We start from the raw sequence: 19,192 nt of genomic DNA, 5'->3' as shown, positions 1-19,192 counted from the left end.
AGAGAAGACCCCCTGGAAAAGACCCTGATGTTGGGAAAGATTGAGGGCACAAGGAGAAGGGGATGACAGAGGACGAAATGGCTGGACAGTGTTCTTGAAGCTACCAGCATGCGTTTGACCAAACTACAGGAGGCAGTGGAAGACAGGAGTGCCTGGTGTGCTCTGGTCCATGGGGTCACACAGAGTCGGACGCGACTAAACGACTAAGCAGATTGTATATACTACTTGTGAGCAACCTAAATCAAGTCTATATATTTCATTTCATTCATTGCTTATATCCTGCTTTTCCTTTGCAAGGGAAGTCCAAATCTGCTAACAAAAAGCAATTCAACCAAAAGCAACTCAATTAATACAAAATATGAGAATGAAAGTTTCTCTCAAAACAGGTCAAAGCCAAATTCATGTCAAAACAGTATCAAAAATACAAATTAATTGAACAACAAGAGTTGTTTTTCTGAGTTTAATGTCCCAACCCACATCTCCATACTTGGCCTCTTTGAACAACGATGGGAGCTGATTTCACTACAGCATATGGATTTAATGAAATGGAAGTATCACACCTTAAGGCCTTGGAGAGAATACAGTTTTTTGTAGTATCTGGGACACGTTTGCAAAGTGTTAAGAGAAGAATAAATAACAGAATGGGATCCCATGCCACTGGGATCCCATATCATGACTTGCTTTAAGCTTCTGGAAGCAAATGATGGCCCAACGGCAGAAGATTAATGCCTGACTAGATGGGCCTTCCTCAAACGCAGTAAGGCAATTTATACATACTTATTCCTGAAATCCCCACTGTGTTCATAAACTGGTTATTCCGAGCTAATTATTATTCCATCTACAAGATACAATGATTTTTCCAACTAAGTTCTACTCAGAGTTAGATCCACTGAAATCATTGTACCTAAGTTAATCATGTTCATCAGCTAACATTGGATGCAACATGTCATACAGGAAACAACCATTTTGCACACCACCCTCAATGTGTGAGCTGCTTTCAGCCACAGAAGGCAGAGGAATGGAGCTGGGGCAGAATGGGCTTATGCGCGACTGCTGATGAACAATGAGCCAGAATACAACCCCCTTGCAAACACGGAGTTGCCTTTAATTTTGAACTATTTTTCAAAACCTCCGTCATTAAGAAGTCACATTCTTATGTTTTTAACGATGTCTAGATGTACCACTCTCTTTTTCAGTCTCTCTCTCACATACAAAAACACCTGATGAATTATTGCCTGAAATAATCTTTTTCCATCAGCTTGCAGATAACATTCTTAAAGCTTTATCTAATCTGACAGCAAGTATCTGCTCCACAGTAGGAACTGAACCTCTCTACAAAGGACACTACACAGCTTGAGAAATACTTTGATAAAGATATCAAAAAAAAATTAAATTAAATATGAATTATTCTTTCCACATCATAAGAGGCAAGAAATGCTAGGCTGATTGTAAGATCAATTAACACTGCTGGCCAACCAAGCATCTAACAGCATGGAGGAGAGAGAAAAATAAACCTCTAAACTATCTAGCAATCCATCCATCTATTTCTACAAACTTTTTGCAGGTAGCATGCTTCAAAGCAGCCAACTTTAACAAGCTCCCTTTCTTGAGAATGATGAAGCAGGAGTGCCTAAAATATCTGATCAAAAATGAAGGGGGGGAGGGAACCAACACTGATGGTTTGAAAAATGGAGATGCATTCTAAGGAGGATTTTTCTTGAAGTAGAGGGAATTCATTTCCCTGTAGACGGGGCTCATTAACCTGGAAAGGTAGCCCACCTAGGAGAAGGAAAACTCTGACCTTAAACCTCCACTGTCTTGCAGCTATATGCATTTGTAGGAAAGGCTTTGGGAGTAAATCCTGAGGAATAATCTCTATCCACTGCCTTGCAGGACATCTTCGGGAGAATAAAAGGCCAAGGAGTAAACACTACATAAATCTGGAGAGGATATTGGGACAGAGTGTTGTTAAAGTTGTTGTTAAAGTTGCAAAACAAAGAAGCACAGGATGGAGCAATGGAGAAATTCCTGGAACAACAATGGGATATCAGCTCCGCCCAAGGCAGGCCGGATAACAGCAAAAACTGGGGGAAAGAAAGACATAACATCTTACAAGTACAGGAATACAGTAGTACCTCGGGTTAAGAACTTAATTTTTTCTGGAGGTCCATTCTTAACCTGAAACTGTTCTTAACCTGAAGCACCACTTTAGCTAATGGGACCTCCCGCTGCTGCACGATTTCTGTTCTCATCTTGAAGCAAAGTTCTTAACCTGAGGTACTATTTCTGGGTTAGCGGAGTCTGTAACCTGAAGCGTCTGTAACCTGAAGCGTCTGTAACCCGAGGTACCACTGCAAACACCATGGACAGAATAATTGCCACACACAGGAAGAAGCAGGATAGAGTTTGAGTTTCTCAGTTGTAGCTTTATAAATCATTTAATGTGTCAAGACGAATAGAAGCTATTAATATTGCAGTTGTTGTGTAGGGGATTATTATTATGACTGGAATGTAATGGAAATTAATAAGATTTTGGAACACAGAAATAAAGCAAATAATCAAACCATCAAATCTAGCACGTGGGGGACCAACTTTATCTAAATTATATAATTCGGTATTTGAACGATTGGTATTAATAATTGTATTATAAACTGGTGTTGTTATAATGAGGATATTATTGGATTGCAATTGAAAACTGATAAAAAATATTATTAAATCTGGAGTGGAGTCCATGAGGTGGTTGGATGGTGCCTTGTTCACCTCCTTCCGGCAACTCCTGCAGACAAATGGTCTGTTTTGATTTCCTTCAGATTACATCAACAAGGCCGAAACAGGGTGTGTGCCTTGTCATCTGGGCTCACTGCCCAGGCTTGCACCCCAGAGAGTTCACTTCATTGCTTCTAATGCAGCAGAAACATCGCAGAAGACAGCAATCAGAACAGTATGGTAGAATGTGGTGCTGATGACCAATACCAAGATGCAGGTCTGCCAGGCTTGTGAGTTGAGAATGCTGCTTTATGGAAGTGAGTCATGGGCAACTTATGCCCACCAGAAGCGAATCCTCAATGACTTCCATCTGCACTGTGTCAGGAAGATTTGAGGCATCATAAGACAGGACAGGGTCTCAAACAAATATGTGCTCTTCCAAGCCCACCTTTCCAGCATGTTCACACTTCCTCTTCAATGATGTCTAGGCTGGCTTAGCCATGTACAGTGGTACCTCTGGATACGAATGGGATCCGTTCCAGAGCCCCGTTCGCATCCAGAAGCAAACGTAACCAGCGACGGCACGTCTGCGCATGCGCGCGTCGCTTTTCGCTGCTTCTGCGCATGACGTCATTTTGAGTGTCTGCGCATTCGCGAGCGGCGAAACCTGGAAGTAACACACTCCGTTACCGGTACTTCTGGGTTGTCACGGAGCGCAACTCAAACATGCTCAACATGAAGCATATTCAACCCGAGGTATGACTGTACATAGAATGGAAGATGGCAGGATCCTCAAGGGTGAGCTTTACAGGAAGCTGGCTCCGGGCACCAGGCCTGTTGGCAGACCAACTCTGTATTATAACAATGTCTGCAAACATGGCCTGAAGGATGGCTACATTAACTCTGCCTTGCAGATGACCACAGTGCCTGGAGACAGTCAGGTTGTTTGCTGTGTATCCACAGCAATGACCAGAGGAGAAATGACTGCCGGGAGGAGCGCAGAGAAAAGAAACAATATGATGCACCAGCGAAATTGGACACCTTCATCTGCTCCAGCTGCAATAAAACATGTCTCTCCCGTATTGGTCTCTGCAGCCACAGCAGGTGCTGGAACTCTCACCCCTGAAGGCACTCTCTTCCACTGCCTCTTAACACAGACAGGTGCTGTGTACAACCTGAGGTTTAGAAGTCACACGCCGATGTGGCAGGCTGAGATTCTGCCCGCTTTGAAAAATAAAAATCACTTGCCTTGTTAGATTGTATGCCCAATATTTAAGCCAACAATTTCTCTCTTTTCATTATTCCATCAAAATACATCACCAACTCCTACTCTCTCTTTCCCATATTTAATAGAGTTATAGAAAGTCTGCCAAGGAAATACGTGTTTCGTAAGTTTTTTAAAGCTTTATTTAATTGGTAGGGCTGTCTTCATCACATTTTCCCCATTCAACATTTCAATTAGTTGCTCCTCTTGCTCGAGTCCTACGTATTCCTCCTACATACTGTTGTTGCATCCTTTGCCCCACTCACTGCATATTTAAAAGGCCGTAAGGCTTTGTATTCCTATCATTACTTCTTCCTAGTAATTTCCCTTGCCATTTTAAAAATTCACCACCATTGTTATACTTTTACCCATAGACGCTACTATAAATAGCATTAAGGCCCTCCACAAGTGAGGACAAATCCTAAGATTTACCACTTATCCAGAAACTTAGGTCCCACTTACACATATCATCAGCTGTGTGGGTGCTGCTGTGTCCAAGGTTGCTGCGATGCTGGTCAAGGAGGGTGCGTCTTTGGTTCTGGCAGTTTTTATATACAATCCAAGCAGCACAACTCTGAAAGGGCTTGGTGCCACTTGCATGGTATGTCAAAATGGCATCAGGATGAACCAAAGTGGGGGAGGGACTTTACATGGCTTTGAAACCACTTCTGTTCATTAGTTATTCTCCTCCTGAGATTTTCCGAACATGTCCAAGAAACTACCAAAACCTAAATTCTATTAAATGCTCTGAAAGTGTGACAAATGCATTTCACCGAGAAAAAGTGGGTTACTGAAGAATCAGGGTCAAGCTGTTATAATGCTGTCACCATGATTCTTTGGGGCAACTGTAATGGAGTCTGTGAAAGGCTCTGATCGACCACTGTGAGAACAGGATGCTGGGCGAGATGGTTCCTACACATACGACCTCCCAAAAAACGAACTCAGGGAATATTGTCGGCATCCGTCTGTCTCGAGAGACAATGGAATGGCCATTGGGAGTAAAGTCACGCCGTTGCGAGAATTACAGTGCCTGCTGTGGCTGTAGAGGCCGATATAGGAGAGACATGTTTTGTTGCAGCTGGGGCAGATGAAGGCATCTGATTTCGGTGGTGCAGAAGGCACCATGGTGTTTCTTCTCTCTGCGCTCTTCCTAGCAGTCATTTCTGATCTGGTCACTGCTATGGATACACAACCTGACTGTCTGTCTCTAGGCTCTATGGTTGTCTGCAAGGGATTCCCGCATAGCAGGGTAGGGGGGGGTGGAACCACATCAAAGAGGGGAGCATGACTCCTTTTTTATTTGATTATCCACCTTATTCAGATGAGCAACCCTCAGCGCTTTCGCTTCAGACCATAAATCTTCTGGGTGCAAACTATGTTCTATACAACCACCACCATTCTGAAAGCTTACTTTTGTTACTAGCTGGCGACCGCCACAATTTACTAGTCTTGGAAGACTAGTTTCAATGTGAAATTGCCACATGCTCCTCCATCCCTCTCAAGAGCCTGAAACTGAGCTGAGGATGTCTGCAAGGAGCCTTAGACCCCTCCTGATGCTCAGCTGTAACTGCATCAAACTACCAGGCCATAAAAAATTCAAGGCAGATTCTTTTTGCTAACATTTTACTGTTTGAGTGATTTGTACTCCATTATAATTTCAATTTAGCATAAAAAGCATGACGATGACAACAACAACAACAACAGCAACACTCTGTAGATTTTCAGCAATGCAAGAATTCCTCTAATGAAAACAGCACAGCCGCAGAGCCACCTTTTCAAAAGAACGAGTTCTCCTTTTTGCAAAGCCCACATAACACATTCTACTTTTATGGAACTTGTGTGTTCTTGTAGAGTTTTCAAAAGAGGAAACGAATAGGTCCATTAGGAATCATTCAATGGAAAGTTAGAAGCAAGCAGCATTTCCAAGCAAACTACTGAACATCAACAATTGTATTTTCATCACTTCGTTTTCAATCAGTGATAACTGACATTGTGTGAATTGGCCTTCCCAACAGTAACACCTCTCCATACCACCTCAGACACAATTAACAACCAATCATTCTGTATAGTCATCAAGTTGATGTTCATGTTGATGTCCAAGCAACAGACATCAGCCCGGTTTCCACAAAATGGGAAACCATGAATTAACATTACAAGGATGAGCCAAGCCTAAACTCAAAGAAATCAGAAACTTATGCTTCTGTTTTAGATTAACTACAGTTGAGGTTGGGGTGCAATGTTAATCTGTGGTTTGTTGTCAGCTTCTTAAACTATAGCTTGTAGTTTGTTCATTTAAACAAGATTTAAGATTTAAATAGTTCATTTAAATAGTTACGATTAAATACAATTTGTCAGATTCGGGTAACAAGGCAGCTTATAGTTAATATAAAATGGAAGCAAAAGCTTCTGAACTCCTCTTCCTTAAGGAGAGTGAACAAACTAAAAGTTCCTTGCAATGCATCCTTGTGGCACTAAACCAGGGGTTTGCACCCTAAGGCCCATGGGCCACAAGCGGCCCAGGGGGGTCGTTTAACCAGCCCATGGATGCCTGCCGCCCACTCGGGGACCTCCGCAGACCACTTGTTCGGCTCCCGTGTGCCACGCTAAACCGGTGCGGAGCAGAGTAGGGACCGCCTTCTGCGATGCTGGCCGGCTTCCCATTGGCTGCAGGAAGCTCCTGCAGCCAATGGGAAGCTGCACACTCCTCCTCCACGATGGAAGGAGGGCCGGAAATAGCGTTTGCACATGCATACGTGTGCATGCGCGCACACACTCCGGCCCACTGCAGCATCTGCAGGACCGTGAACCGGCCCAAGCCACAAAAACTTTGCCAACCCCTGCACTAAACTATGGGTTAGTGTTACATCCAAACCACTTTACTGCCTTTGTTGTTGTTTAGCTGTTTAGTCGTGTCCGACTCTTCGTGACCCCATGGACCAGAGCACGCCAGGCACTCCTGTCTTCCACTGCCTCCCGCAGTTAGGTCAGACTCATGTTTGTAGCTTCGAGAACACTGTCCAACCATCTCGTCCTCTGTCGTCCCCTTCTCCTTGTGCCCTCCATCTTTCCCAACATCAGGGTCTTTTCCAGGGAGTCTTCTCTTCTCATGAGGTGGCCAAAGTATTGGAGCCTCAGCTTCATGATCTGTTCTTCCAGTGAGCACTCAGGGCTGATTTCCTTCGGAATGGATAGATCTTCTTGGAGTCCATGGGACTCTCAAGAGTCTCCTCCAGCACCAGAATTCAAAAGCATCAATTCTTTGGCGATCAGCCTTCTTTATGGTCCAGCTCTCACTTCCATCTTTACTGCCTTACTATGTCATTTAAGACAGAAGTAGCTGATCCCAAACTTACAGCATTCAACCTCAGATTTAAACCTGCCCCCCCAAGACTTCAGACCCTTCTCCCTTCAGCCATGGGTCTTGTCTCTGCTCTAACAGGCCAAGTACAAAGCCACAGTTCTGGTCTTCATTTGTAGTTTCCAATAAAGGGAGAGAGGGAATGCAAAAAAAGAGGGGAAAGGGCACACAGTAGAGAAATTTAAAGGACTGGCTGTAGCTCTGTGACTAATAAAATAGTTCATTTTATTTGAACTGTCTCTTTCCATATGCATTCTAACCTTAGCTGTCAACTTAAATAAATTCAACATTCAATAACACAGACAAGTAGTTCTAAGAAAGTCACATACCTTTTATAAACTCCAATTTGTGATAGACTTGGACAGTGCAGTTTAAGTAATCACATTTCCCTTATTACAGGAAAATGAAGTCAGTCAGCACTGCGATCTAAAGGCAAAGTCCTTGAGATAAATCCACTATAGAAGAAAGCCGATATTTTCAGATGAGGGGAAATGAAACTGATGGAAGCAATTCCTAGGGTCATTATTACCTAAATTTTGAAGAACGGACATAACTAATGCTGTAAAGATCCACAGCCTGAAAACCAGGGGTGATTAGGTGACTTGGAGCTGGCAAGGAATATGGGGAATTTTCCTTTTGGCTGCCTGATGCTTCCTTCAGAAAAATTATGATATGGGGTTTGGAGTTTATTTTGTTTCTTTGTTTACTTGTTGGTTCTACTTTTTTAATATTACGTAAATTAACTATTACACTATCACAACTACCGTATTTTTCGCCCTATAGGACGCACCGTCCCATAAGGCGCACCTAGTTTTTTGGGGGGGAAATAAAGGAAAAAAATTATTTCCCCCCCAGGCGCGGGGTTGGGGAAGCCCGAGTTTCCCCCGACCCCAGCCCCCAAACAGGCAGCTCTCTGCAAGCCGTGGGAGCCCAGTGCTGGCTCCCGCTGCTAGCGGAGAGGTCCGCGAAGCCTGGGCGCGCTGAGCTCAGCGCGCGCAGGCTTCCGCATGCAGGCACCTCTCCGCCAGCAGCGGGAGCGTTCCCGCTGCTAGCGGAGAGGTCCGCGAAGCCTGGGCGCGCTGAGCTCAGCGCGCGCAGGCTTCGGCATGCAGGCACCTCTCCGCCAGCAGCGGGAGCGCTCCCGCTGCTAGCGGAGAGGTCCGCGAAGCCTGGGCGCGCTGAGCTCAGCGCGCGCAGGCTTCGGCATGCAGGCACCTCTCCGCCAGCAGCGGGAGCGCTCCCGCTGCTAGCGGAGAGGTCCGCGAAGCCTGGGCGCGCTGAGCTCAGCGCGCGCAGGCTTCAGCATGCAGGCACCTCTCCGCCAGCAGCGGGAGCGTTCCCGCTGCTAGCGGAGAGGTCCGCGAAGCCTGGGCGCGCTGAGCTCAGCGCGCGCAGGCTTCGGCATGCAGGCACCTCTCCGCCAGCAGCGGGAGCGCTCCCGCTGCTAGCGGAGAGGTCCGCGAAGCCTGGGCGCGCTGAGCTCAGCGCGCGCAGGCTTCGGCATGCAGGCACGTCTCCGCCAGCAGCGGGAGCGCTCCCGCTGCTAGCGGAGAGGTCCGCGAAGCCTGGGCGCGCTGAGCTCAGCGCGCGCAGGCTTCCGCATGCAGGCACCTCTCCGCCAGCAGCGGGAGCGCTCCCGCTGCTGGCGGAGAGGTCCGCGAAGCCTGGGCGCGCTGAGCTCAGCGCGCGCAGGCTTCAGCATGCAGGCACCTCTCCGCCAGCAGCGGGAGCGCTCCTGCTGTTTGCGGAGAGGTCCGCGAAGCCTGCATTCGCCCCATAGGACGCACCCAGATTTCCCCTTCATTTTTGGAGGGGAAAAAGTGCGTCCTATAGGGCGAAAAATACGGTACTTAAAATTGAACTGGAACACTTTTAAGGGCTCTTTGTCAGTAAACTGGCCAACTGTAGAACTTCCTGACACATAACAACCAACATGAAACAGAGGATAGCTCTCCTTTTAACAAAGCAGCACTTTCCAAATCCATATAAAGACAAAATTCTGCTTTTCTCAGCAGACTATCAGAACAATGGCAACCCACAATAGTGTTGACTTCAAGACCAATTCCAACAGATTGTTGGTGGGGAAAGATAGCGCAGACTTTTAAAAAACCCACAAAATAAATAAAGCAACTTGTTGCTTCCATGACAACTTAGTAAATGAGTTGTCAATGTAAGAAAAATATGTGCCAAATGGAACTGATTTTTCTTACAGGCTAAAAATAGAAGAAGCTAGTTTTGACATGCAGCGTATCTCTGCAGTTTCTCTTACTTCTGAAAGAAATGTCAAGGCTCTCCACCTGAACCCACTCTGCAATGTAAAAATTACCTCATGGGCCACACGTTTCGTGAAAAATCACTGAGGAAGATACCACAAATTTACCTCGTTATGTTTCCCTGTTCTGAAGTTTTAATTTGGAGGAGGGAAAAGTTTTGAGCCCAGCAGACCAGATCTTTACCTCCCACTACTTGGCCAGAATTGACGAGCTGGTGGGACCGCTCACTTGCCAATCAACTGGTATTATAATGAGATCAGGTGATTGACAGGTGAGTCGTCCTACCCACCTGTTAAAGTTGACCCTTGGGGATGAGGGGAAGATGGTGACCAAGTGTGATACCCAACATGATATCAGATGCAAGGGAGGCAGGTATGGTTTAGGGAAAACAGTCTCACGGGTCAAATGGGGAAGACTGGTGAGGCAAATGTAGGCTACAGAATTGAGATGAAGATTCCCCATCCCTGTTCAATAAGATAAATAGGCTCGTCCCAATATCTGTATTCTCAATTTCTCACCCCTACCTTAGATAGGAATAGGTTCAGATGACTGTGTCATTCATATGAAAAAGGGAGAGGGAAAAGAGGGTGGGAGACACCAAGTGGCAAGCCACAAAATGATACTATGGTAAAATGTCCAGCAAGTTTCAGATGAAGCGTTCCCCAGGTGCACAAAAAATATCAATTTATTGTGCGATTTCCACTGAAAAACTCTCTTGAGCTTATTAGATGCTGGTTTTCTGGAACTCAAGTAACTGAAAGATTTCCAGGGACATGTGTTGAGCCTGTTGCATTATTAAAGTTGCACTTATTTATTTATTTTCAGTACCATTTTGAACCTTACTTCTTTCCATGCTCTCATTCATAGGAGGCAAGCACCCAAAAGCTAAGCCAAACTCTCCCATAGTAAAAAGCCATAAAGAGGGTGAGTTTCTTCCTTAATCCTTCAGTGCAAGCTCATGGGCTGAACCTTTCTGGCCTTTTATATATTTCAAATATGTATTTTCCCCATTTAGACAATTATTTTTTCTCAGAGAAGATGATTCCATGCACTCATCTACCTCAAGAAAAAGAAAGCGGGTCAATGTTCTCACCAATGCATCCCGCCAATTAAAACTTTTCAAAAGGGAAGAATAAAGGAATCACAAGTTGAAAGCACCAAGTATAACTTATGTTGTATGCTTTTTATGCATCAAATCTACACTGCCCATTTCTCTCTTATGAAATAAAAGCTGTATCATTTCTTCATTCTTAAAGCAATACCAAGATCCAAATATCTAGGAGAGTGCTGAAAATAGGAGAATATAAACCTTTAACACTGTGCTTTAATAAGCAATATGCCAGCCGGTTTTTTGGAAGAATTCCTGAAAGCCAAAGCCTTGGAAAAAACAGAGTCTATGATGAATACTTATATTAACACAAACAACATTTTGAGATGTTATACCACATAATCGAGCTGTTGGAAAGAGTTTTTTTTTAAAAAAAGTACCCCAGAAGACACTGATGGTCCCCAACTTGGATGGCTTTAAAAGAGTATTAAACAAATTTATGGAGGGCAATTCTATCAGTGGCTACTAACCATGATGGTTGTGTTCTACTTATGCTTATGAGTACCAGTTTTTGGAAGTGGCAGAAGGGGATAGTACTGCTGCATTCATGTGCTGCTTGCTGGCTCCCCACAGGTATTTGATGTTAGTTTCTGTGTGTTGCCACTGTGCAGTGCTCTTGGAGTCACAGGACTCTGTTTACATTCCTGGGATTCCAGACTGTTGGAAGTCTCACGGAAGACAGGAGACGGATGTGATGTTACTGGTTTCCTGTTCCTTTGTTTTTTAGTTGCTCTCTGCTCTCACAGAGAGAGCATGTTTATTTCTTTTCTGTCTGCGTAGTTAGTAATAAAGGCTTTGCAGTGTAGCCCACTGTGAGAACAGGATGCTGGACTAGAGTAACCACAAGCTGTTCTTATGATCTTCCTCACAACTCTTCCTCTTGGCCACTGGGAACTTCATAGCCAAATGCTGGATAATATGGCTTACGTGCAAGCAGCATTTCCCTAGGAGGCCTCAGTGAATAGGTTTTGCTTCTGCTCAGGAGGGGCTGATTGGCTGGCTGCCATGAGATTAGAGAAATTATTTTTAGAGCCATATTAGCCAATGGCCTGGATAGGAAGGGGCTTAGGTAATGTGCTTCCACGATGGAATGCTCCCAGAATTCCTAAACCAGAAAATGTTATACCATAACTCTGTGAGGAACCTGATATTTTTTGAGGTGGGGCAGGGAAAAGGAAGTTTCTAGCCCACTAAAGCAATGAAGTTTGACTTGAAAGTAGTAGGTGATGCTGTAGCCTTTGCCACTCTGATTAGCACATGCAGAATGAAGTCATCAAAATGAGAAAATATATGCAAATCTTACTAGTCTGAATGATTTATATAGGTCACCAAATCCAGCTTTTCACAGAGAAAAATCTGAGTTGTCTTACACACACACAGTTCATGTGTCACTGCCCACAGAAAGCATTTTGAACAAAGAAACTAAAAGTGTTTGGAAACAAGCACTTCTGGAGGTGTTGGGGGGGAAGGCCCATGAGCTTCAGTCTCGATTTGTAACCTGTAGAGATGGACAGAGCAATATCTGCTTTGCATGTTCCCAATTATAAGTTCATTCAGTGATGTTTCAAGGAACTTTAAAGGGGGGAAATGCACTGAAATTTGCACTTGAAAATACATTTCCCCATTTTATACGACTTTGAAAAAAGATGGGCTTGCACCACAAAACCCAGAGATGTGGGCAATCTGAAAGATAGCTGTGTATCTATTAGAACGGTGAATGCAAATTTAGTTAATCTGCTTTCAAATGCAGACCAAATTAAATTGTCCTCCATCCCTAAAAACCTGTCGAATGGCCCTTCCAATTATATCTGTGGTTTCCTGTACACATGCAAAAACAGGCATGGGAGACACTTCCCTGTTCTTGCCTACAACTCCCATTAGCCCAGCCAATCGTCAGGAATGATGGCAGATGTATGAAGGGCACCATGCCGCCTAACTCTGAGTTACATCAACAACAATAGCAACAAAATCGAACTTTTAAGGAAAGGGGAAAAAACTTACCGGTGCTACTTTTTCTCCTGGTTCCAAGCCAAAGACATTCCGCCGTTTCACCGTCAGCACATCGAGATCCTTAGTGTCATCGTCATCACTATCGCCCTCTTCAAAGAACTGCAGGCGTTCAGCTTCCGAACCCTTGACCGCTATGGGCTCCTCTTCAGTCTCGGTCTGAGTCTGTGATGCGTCGTCCTCGGTTTCACTATCTTTGCTGGAGAGTGCTATGTCCTCATCTCCTCCCAACACGGCCGTTTCGCTGAAGAGTGCTCTGCATTTCTCTATATCATCATTGCTTACAGAAAAAGGGGCATTTGGGGGCTCATCTGTTTGCTGCAATGGTCTTTCTTTTTCAGGCTCATTCTCAGGCGTTTTCTTCTGCAACTTCTGAAGAAATCGTACACGAGGGGCCACTGCAAGCCCAAGGGAGCTATAAAAACAGAGACGCATAGTACTTAGGCTCAAAATGCATTCCTCTACGTTACAGCAGGACTTTCCAAACTTGGGTCTCCAACTGTTTCCAAACTACAACCATCATCCCTAGCTAGCAGGACCAGTGGTCAGGGATAATGGGAATTGTAGTCCAAAAACAGCTGGATACTCAAGTTTGGGAAACCTTGCATTAGAGCACGTAAAAGAAAACTCTCACCAGTATGCATGGCTTTTTTATAATTTATTTCTGTAACAGCAAGTCAGGACTTCTTTACTGCTTTCAACCCTTGACTTGGTTTTTGGTGCCCTGGTTGAAACACTAACTTGGTGTCAGTGTTCATATCAGGAATGGGGAACCTGTGGTCCGCCAGATATGGCTGGACTCCAACTTCCATCAACCCTGACCTCTGGCCATGTCCAACAACAGGTCCCTCAGCCCTGCTTTAAATGCTAGAGCAGTTTCCCAAACTTGAGTCTCCAGTTGTTTTGGGACTACAACTCCCATGATCCCAAGGTAGCAGGACCAGTGGTCAGGGATGATGGGAACTGTAGTCCGAAAACAGCTGGAGACCCAAGTTTGGGAAACACTGTGCTAGAGTGAGAGGACTGTCACTGTTATAGGCCCTACACAACTCTTACTCTACACCTGTAAGAAATCAATATTTTAGTGTGGCAACACCTACACTTGGGAACTCCGTGTTTTATTTATAATTTTAATGTTTCATGTTATATTGTTGTAATCCACTCAGAAGTTTTCTTACAACCAAGCAGCGTATAAATCAAGTTAAGTAATATAAATGCCTTTCTCCTCCACTGCTCTCATCCAAGATAATATAGAAGAACATCGAGAAGCCCTCTGCTGGATCAACCAAAAGCACAACTTGTGCGATATCCACTTCTCACAGTGGCCAACCAGATGATTATGGGATGCCTACAAGCAAGACAGGAGTGCAACAGCTCTCTCCCTATTTGTGATTCCCAGCAACCGATATGAGACAGATTAATCATAGCTATTCAGTTGATCATTTATTTGTACTCCGTTCCCCCCTTCAAACAGAAGCTCAACAGCTATCATCAGACAAAAGCAAAATACAATTGCAGAGGCAAAACAATATGAAAAGTTACCCTTGCAACAAAAATTCTAATAAACCCACAAATTCAATTCAACACCGATATATCCGACGACACAAAATACAAGAACAATAGGAATGGAGATGATAAAGTACAACTCATGTTTTAGCCAAAAATACACACGAATATCTCGACTTCAGCAGGTAATATTCTAACTAAGTTAAGGAGACAAATTCATCCTAGAGCCAGAAGAAGCAAAGAAAAGAACAGGGCGCAGCCAATTAGTGCAGATGTAAAGAGCTCCCCAAACCCCTCCTTGTGAACATAATCCTTCCTTTCATCACACAAAATGAACCTTCATATGAAATGTGAACACACACACACACCATTATCTTACACATTATCTTTTTTTTAATGTGCAACCAAAAAGATTTAGCATTCACACAGACAGTCCAGCTGTTATCAAAAACCCAATTTACATTACAATGTTAAGACATGAAGCAGCCACAGTGCAAACCATTGCAAATGGAAACTTGCGAAGCAAAGATTCATGTCCAGCGTAAGGTGGAGGGCTGACTCCTCTTGGATACCTGAGTCCAAAAGGGTCTGGGCATATTCAATCTTAACTGCATGGTGCAGGGAGGGAGGGCCAGCTTGCTCTTTCATTTCACAAAGGCAAATATTGGCAGGCTGAGTGGCTTTTTCACACACACACACACACACACACACACACCCCGGGCTTCAGGTCCGATCACTCCCATTGCAGATTTCTTCCCAGCGAATACTTATTTATATACTTTATATGCTTATTTATATTTTTGAATCGAGCCCAGAAACAAACCAGCAGTCCATGAAGTTGTTCTAAGACGAATGACACATATTTTTTGGCCACTGGTCCCAGTTAGTAGCCTAGCAGCTTTACTTGGGACTGAACAACCTTCAAAAGCAGCCCAGCGTAGAACACATTACAGTAGCATCTGGCACTGGCTTTCAACTCAATAGTTGAAAGCCGCGACTCAATAGCTGGCCGCAGCTTCATCCAAGGTGGGTTGCAGCATGAAAACTACCACCAAGCAAATACATGCATCTTAAAGATTAAGAGATGGGACCCCAAAGGCATGTTTGGGTTAAAATTGGATCCTGGGTCTGAAAAGGTTGGACACCTGACCTGGAAGTCACCAAAGCATGGATAACTGTGGCCAGGCAATCTTTCTTACAGAGCAGGGTCCGCAGCTGGCATACAAGCTTCAAGATATGGAAACTAGCTCATGCATCAGCTTAATCCTATAATAAACTATAACCAGATGACTGCTTCAGACTGATGCCACAGTGCTCAAGGCCATACATAGCTGGGGAGAACTGTGGGGCGGCTCCACACCGATTACCTGAAGTGTAATGGATCAGTGAATGCTTTGGAATCCCAACCTAATTTTCTCCCTTCAGCTCTCCCTTTTAACATAAGAAAAAGGCCAGGGCAAAATTTCTTTAGGATCTTTGTTTTATATTCCAGACACCATTTAATTCAATAATTGTGGAGCACAGCTTCCCATTCCCCTCTAGTGGAAGAATCATGTAAAATAGTCATGAATGAAACTGGGCTTTGCTATGCGCACAATCTTTTCAAGCGCTACTGGGCACATTTTTTAAGCATTTCATTTGTAAGCTGAGATGGAAAATAGCAAGATGCTTTCAAACCAAAGAAAAGGGTGAGGGAGTTCAAAATTAGATTTCTATGAGAAGAATCCTGAAATGTTTCGTCAGGCACTTATCTGCCACAGACCTATTGGTCTCTCTCTGGCTCCACTCTCAAATTAATTACTGCAGAACTGCATATAGTCTCTGCACGATTTGATAGAACTGTGCTCGCTATTTCAGAGGGAGGCGGGGGGGGACATATGGGCAACTGAAACCATCACCCTTTCAGGAAATGGAGGCAAGACAATGAATTTGGAACCATTTTAATATCAAAAGATAAACTCTTGCTAATGCCCAAGAGCGTAATGATTAAAACAGAATATGAGGTTATACAGAATTTAAATTTGGACACTGGAAGGCAAAGGAATATTAGCTGATAATAAAATGGCCACACATTACTTTTTGGAACAAGGGATTCACATAGCTGGGAGAATTTGACCAATATATAGTGTGCTCTAGGTTCTGGTGGCTGTAGCTCTGTGACAGATCTCATGCTTTGCATGCAAAAGATCCCGAGTTCAGTTCCCAGAATCTCAAAATGTCTGAAGCCATACAAAGCAGCTGCCAGTCAGTACAAACAATAAGGAACAAGGGAGAGCAAGGGTGTTAATTCAGTATAAGCCAGTTGCCTGTGTTCCCACCACTGAGGAAGATGGCACCCATATCTTGGAGTGAAGACCACCTGGATGTGAGGTGTGAAATTCCTGGGAAGGAGACAATTCTGGGGTGACTGGGAGCTGTCTTCCTCCATGAGATCTGAGGAGGCAACAGTAGGGAACCTGTGGCTTTTGTTATGTTGCTGGACCCCACCACTCCTGACCATTGGCCACGTTGGCTGGGGCTGATGGAAGTTGGAGTCCACAATATCTGGGAGGGTCAAACGCTCCCCACCCATGACTAATGCTTAGATCTAAGTTTATGTTTAGGGGAGCATTAGACATGCCCTACTTTATTCTTCCTCCGTGCCAGCATTCGACTTATGCCTTGAATAGAACAGTAAGTTGCACACATACAGTCTGTGTCTAAATATCTCTGAGCACTCGTCTGTGGGGGGGAAATAGGTGGGTGCAGCTGTGGGAAGAAACAGGCATATATACACACACAGAGAGAGCCCCAAATTCAAAATATTTAGAAAAACATTAGTTTACGTGTCTGTTTTCAGTAACTGGAGTGCACATTCTGTCGAAACTGTGCTTTGAAGTTGCTAGTTAGTAAACCAACATCAAATCACAGTTCCTTACTTCAAACACAATGGGAAACCAAAGGGCGAGATTGACTTTACCTGCCCTATCCATCTAGATATTGCAATGCTTGTGCAGACAGAATGACTGGAAGAGCGTGGTGTTGAATTCCACCCAGAGTTTTTAATCTACGCTGGAACAGAAACCTGTGCATGAACTGAGGAACGAGAAGGTAGTTCTCATTCCAGACTTAGAATCACAAAGTTGGAAGGAACCTTGGGAGGTTGTCTAATCAAACCCTTGGCTTTAGGCAGGATCTGCAATGCAACTACACCATCCCTGACAGAAGGCCCTCCAGCCTCTGCTTCAATACCTCCAGTGAAAGAACACCCACCATATCCGGAGGCTATCTGACAGCTCTTACCATTAGGAAGTTTATTCCGCCATTTAGCCGAAATCTGCTTCCTTACAATTTCCACCTGTGCTTGTAGTCCTGCCCTCTGGAGCAAAAGGGAAAAAATCTTCTCCATCTTCTCTATGCAACAACCTTCAGATATCTGAAGGTAGCTCTCACATCTCCCCTTAATCTTATCTTCTACAAACTTTGCTGTGGTTCAGCAAATTAGGGATGTTACATCTGAACTGGGCCAATGATTATTAAGGACCCAATCCTGTGCCTTTCAATATCCATCCCATAGTTCACACGATCTTGCGTGCAAGAGGTTTTCCAAACTGGTCGCTCTCATCTATGCACACATATTGCGAGACACAAGGGAGAGTCTGGTGTGTGTGTGTGTGCGCGCGTACGAGCGAGTGTGTGTTTTTCAGTTTAAGACACCATAAAACTATCTTGTAACAGGTACCTCTGAAATCTGTCCCTCAAGCAGTTGCATTTTCAAAGTGCTAACTGCTGAGTTGTAGGAAGCAAGCTTACACCAAGCACCCTTATCTGGCATGTCAACACCAGAATAATGGATGCCTGTTTTGAAGGGCAAAATTTCAATTCTGGTTTCCGAGAAGAATTTGATTCGCATCGTATCTTGAAATGCCATCTGATGTGTCCACTATGTTTTCTTCTTGGCAGTTTGTAGATATTGCCCTTCTACCACCTTGCCTTAAAAACGCTTAACAAATGTTCTTTGCATGAAAGCAATTTGCTGAAATAATTCCAATTCCTCCAAAGTGTCTCTCATAGCCAGGTTTCAGACTTATTAATGACAATGTAATGGTAAACGTTCACATTGGTATTCAGGATTGAAACGGTAGGGTTTAAAGGTGGATGCAGGCTTTGCTTTAATACCTACGTATGCAGAAAATCCCACCTAGTAAGAAGTTCTGATAAAGCTCGTAGAGAGAGGAAGCCCATTGAATTCAGACCTAGATTCCTGAACTGACTAAGCCATTAGGATTCATTATGTAGAATAAGGGCTGTGGTTACAATGAAAGAAACACATTTTTTGCCTTAGCCACAGGTACATATTTATGCTGGCTCTTAATGTGCAGTCCCTTTCCTCTGGAACCAGAAAACAAGAGAGCATTCTTGATGGGAGAGTTCCTCCATGCTTCCTCTGATCTGGGCTTAATATGGAAACGCCCATGAACAAACTGTATGAAGCCACAACTGACAATACAACTGCCGCAGCCAAGATTGCGCCCAAGCAACAGACTCTAGCATTTTGGGTAGCTTCCCACCAAGCAGGCAAATAAAAGAACGGAGAGGTTGTGATTCTTAACAAAAAGGAACTGGGAAACTTCCAATACCATGGTCCTACGTGTGATGTAGATGGTGTGACCTCAGTGCCAGAGATTTTCCAATTCAATTTTGTCTTAAATCCACAAATCCATACTGTTTTCTGAGCACACATGTCCTACTTGCAGTATGGGGACAACAGTGACCTTCTTTAGAAGGCCACTTTAAGGATTGCTGATAAAAGGCATGAAAAATGATCTCAACTGCAACCTTGATAGGAGAGTTAGCCAAAAGGGCCATATTATGAGACAAATATGGAATCAATGAAATTCTCTGATGGGCAGGCAAGGAGACGAGCAGGAATCCAGAGGAAAGAGATGCAGCCTAGGCAATATAGGGAGGGAACCAGGAGATACGGGCAA

At 44.2% G+C, this 19,192-nt stretch overlaps 1 protein-coding gene and 1 long non-coding RNA gene across 3 annotated transcripts in view; one reads left to right on the top strand and one right to left on the bottom strand.

Annotated features, from left to right (window-relative positions):
- Positions 1 to 19,192, top strand: part of LOC310675916 — a 212,913-nt gene that overhangs the window by 87,013 nt on the left and 106,708 nt on the right. The gene's annotated exons all lie outside the window — the stretch shown is intronic.
- Positions 1 to 19,192, bottom strand: part of DDX10 (DEAD-box helicase 10) — a 157,426-nt gene that overhangs the window by 93,221 nt on the left and 45,013 nt on the right. For both annotated transcript variants that reach the window (XR_014510182.1, XM_083436292.1), the window contains exon 13: positions 12,711 to 13,131. Coding sequence is in view for 1 of the 2 variants with exons in the window: in XM_083436292.1 (XP_083292418.1) it covers positions 12,711 to 13,131 (421 nt within the window). In the remaining variant the exon portion in view is untranslated. The remainder of the gene's footprint in view (positions 1 to 12,710; positions 13,132 to 19,192) is intronic.

This window comes from Podarcis tiliguerta (assembly GCF_965153285.1).
Source record: "Podarcis tiliguerta genome assembly, chromosome: 4".
Taxonomy (NCBI): Eukaryota; Metazoa; Chordata; class Lepidosauria; order Squamata; family Lacertidae; genus Podarcis; species Podarcis tiliguerta.
Note: the sequence above shows the minus strand (reverse complement) of the source record. Positions and strands in the feature narration are given on the sequence as shown.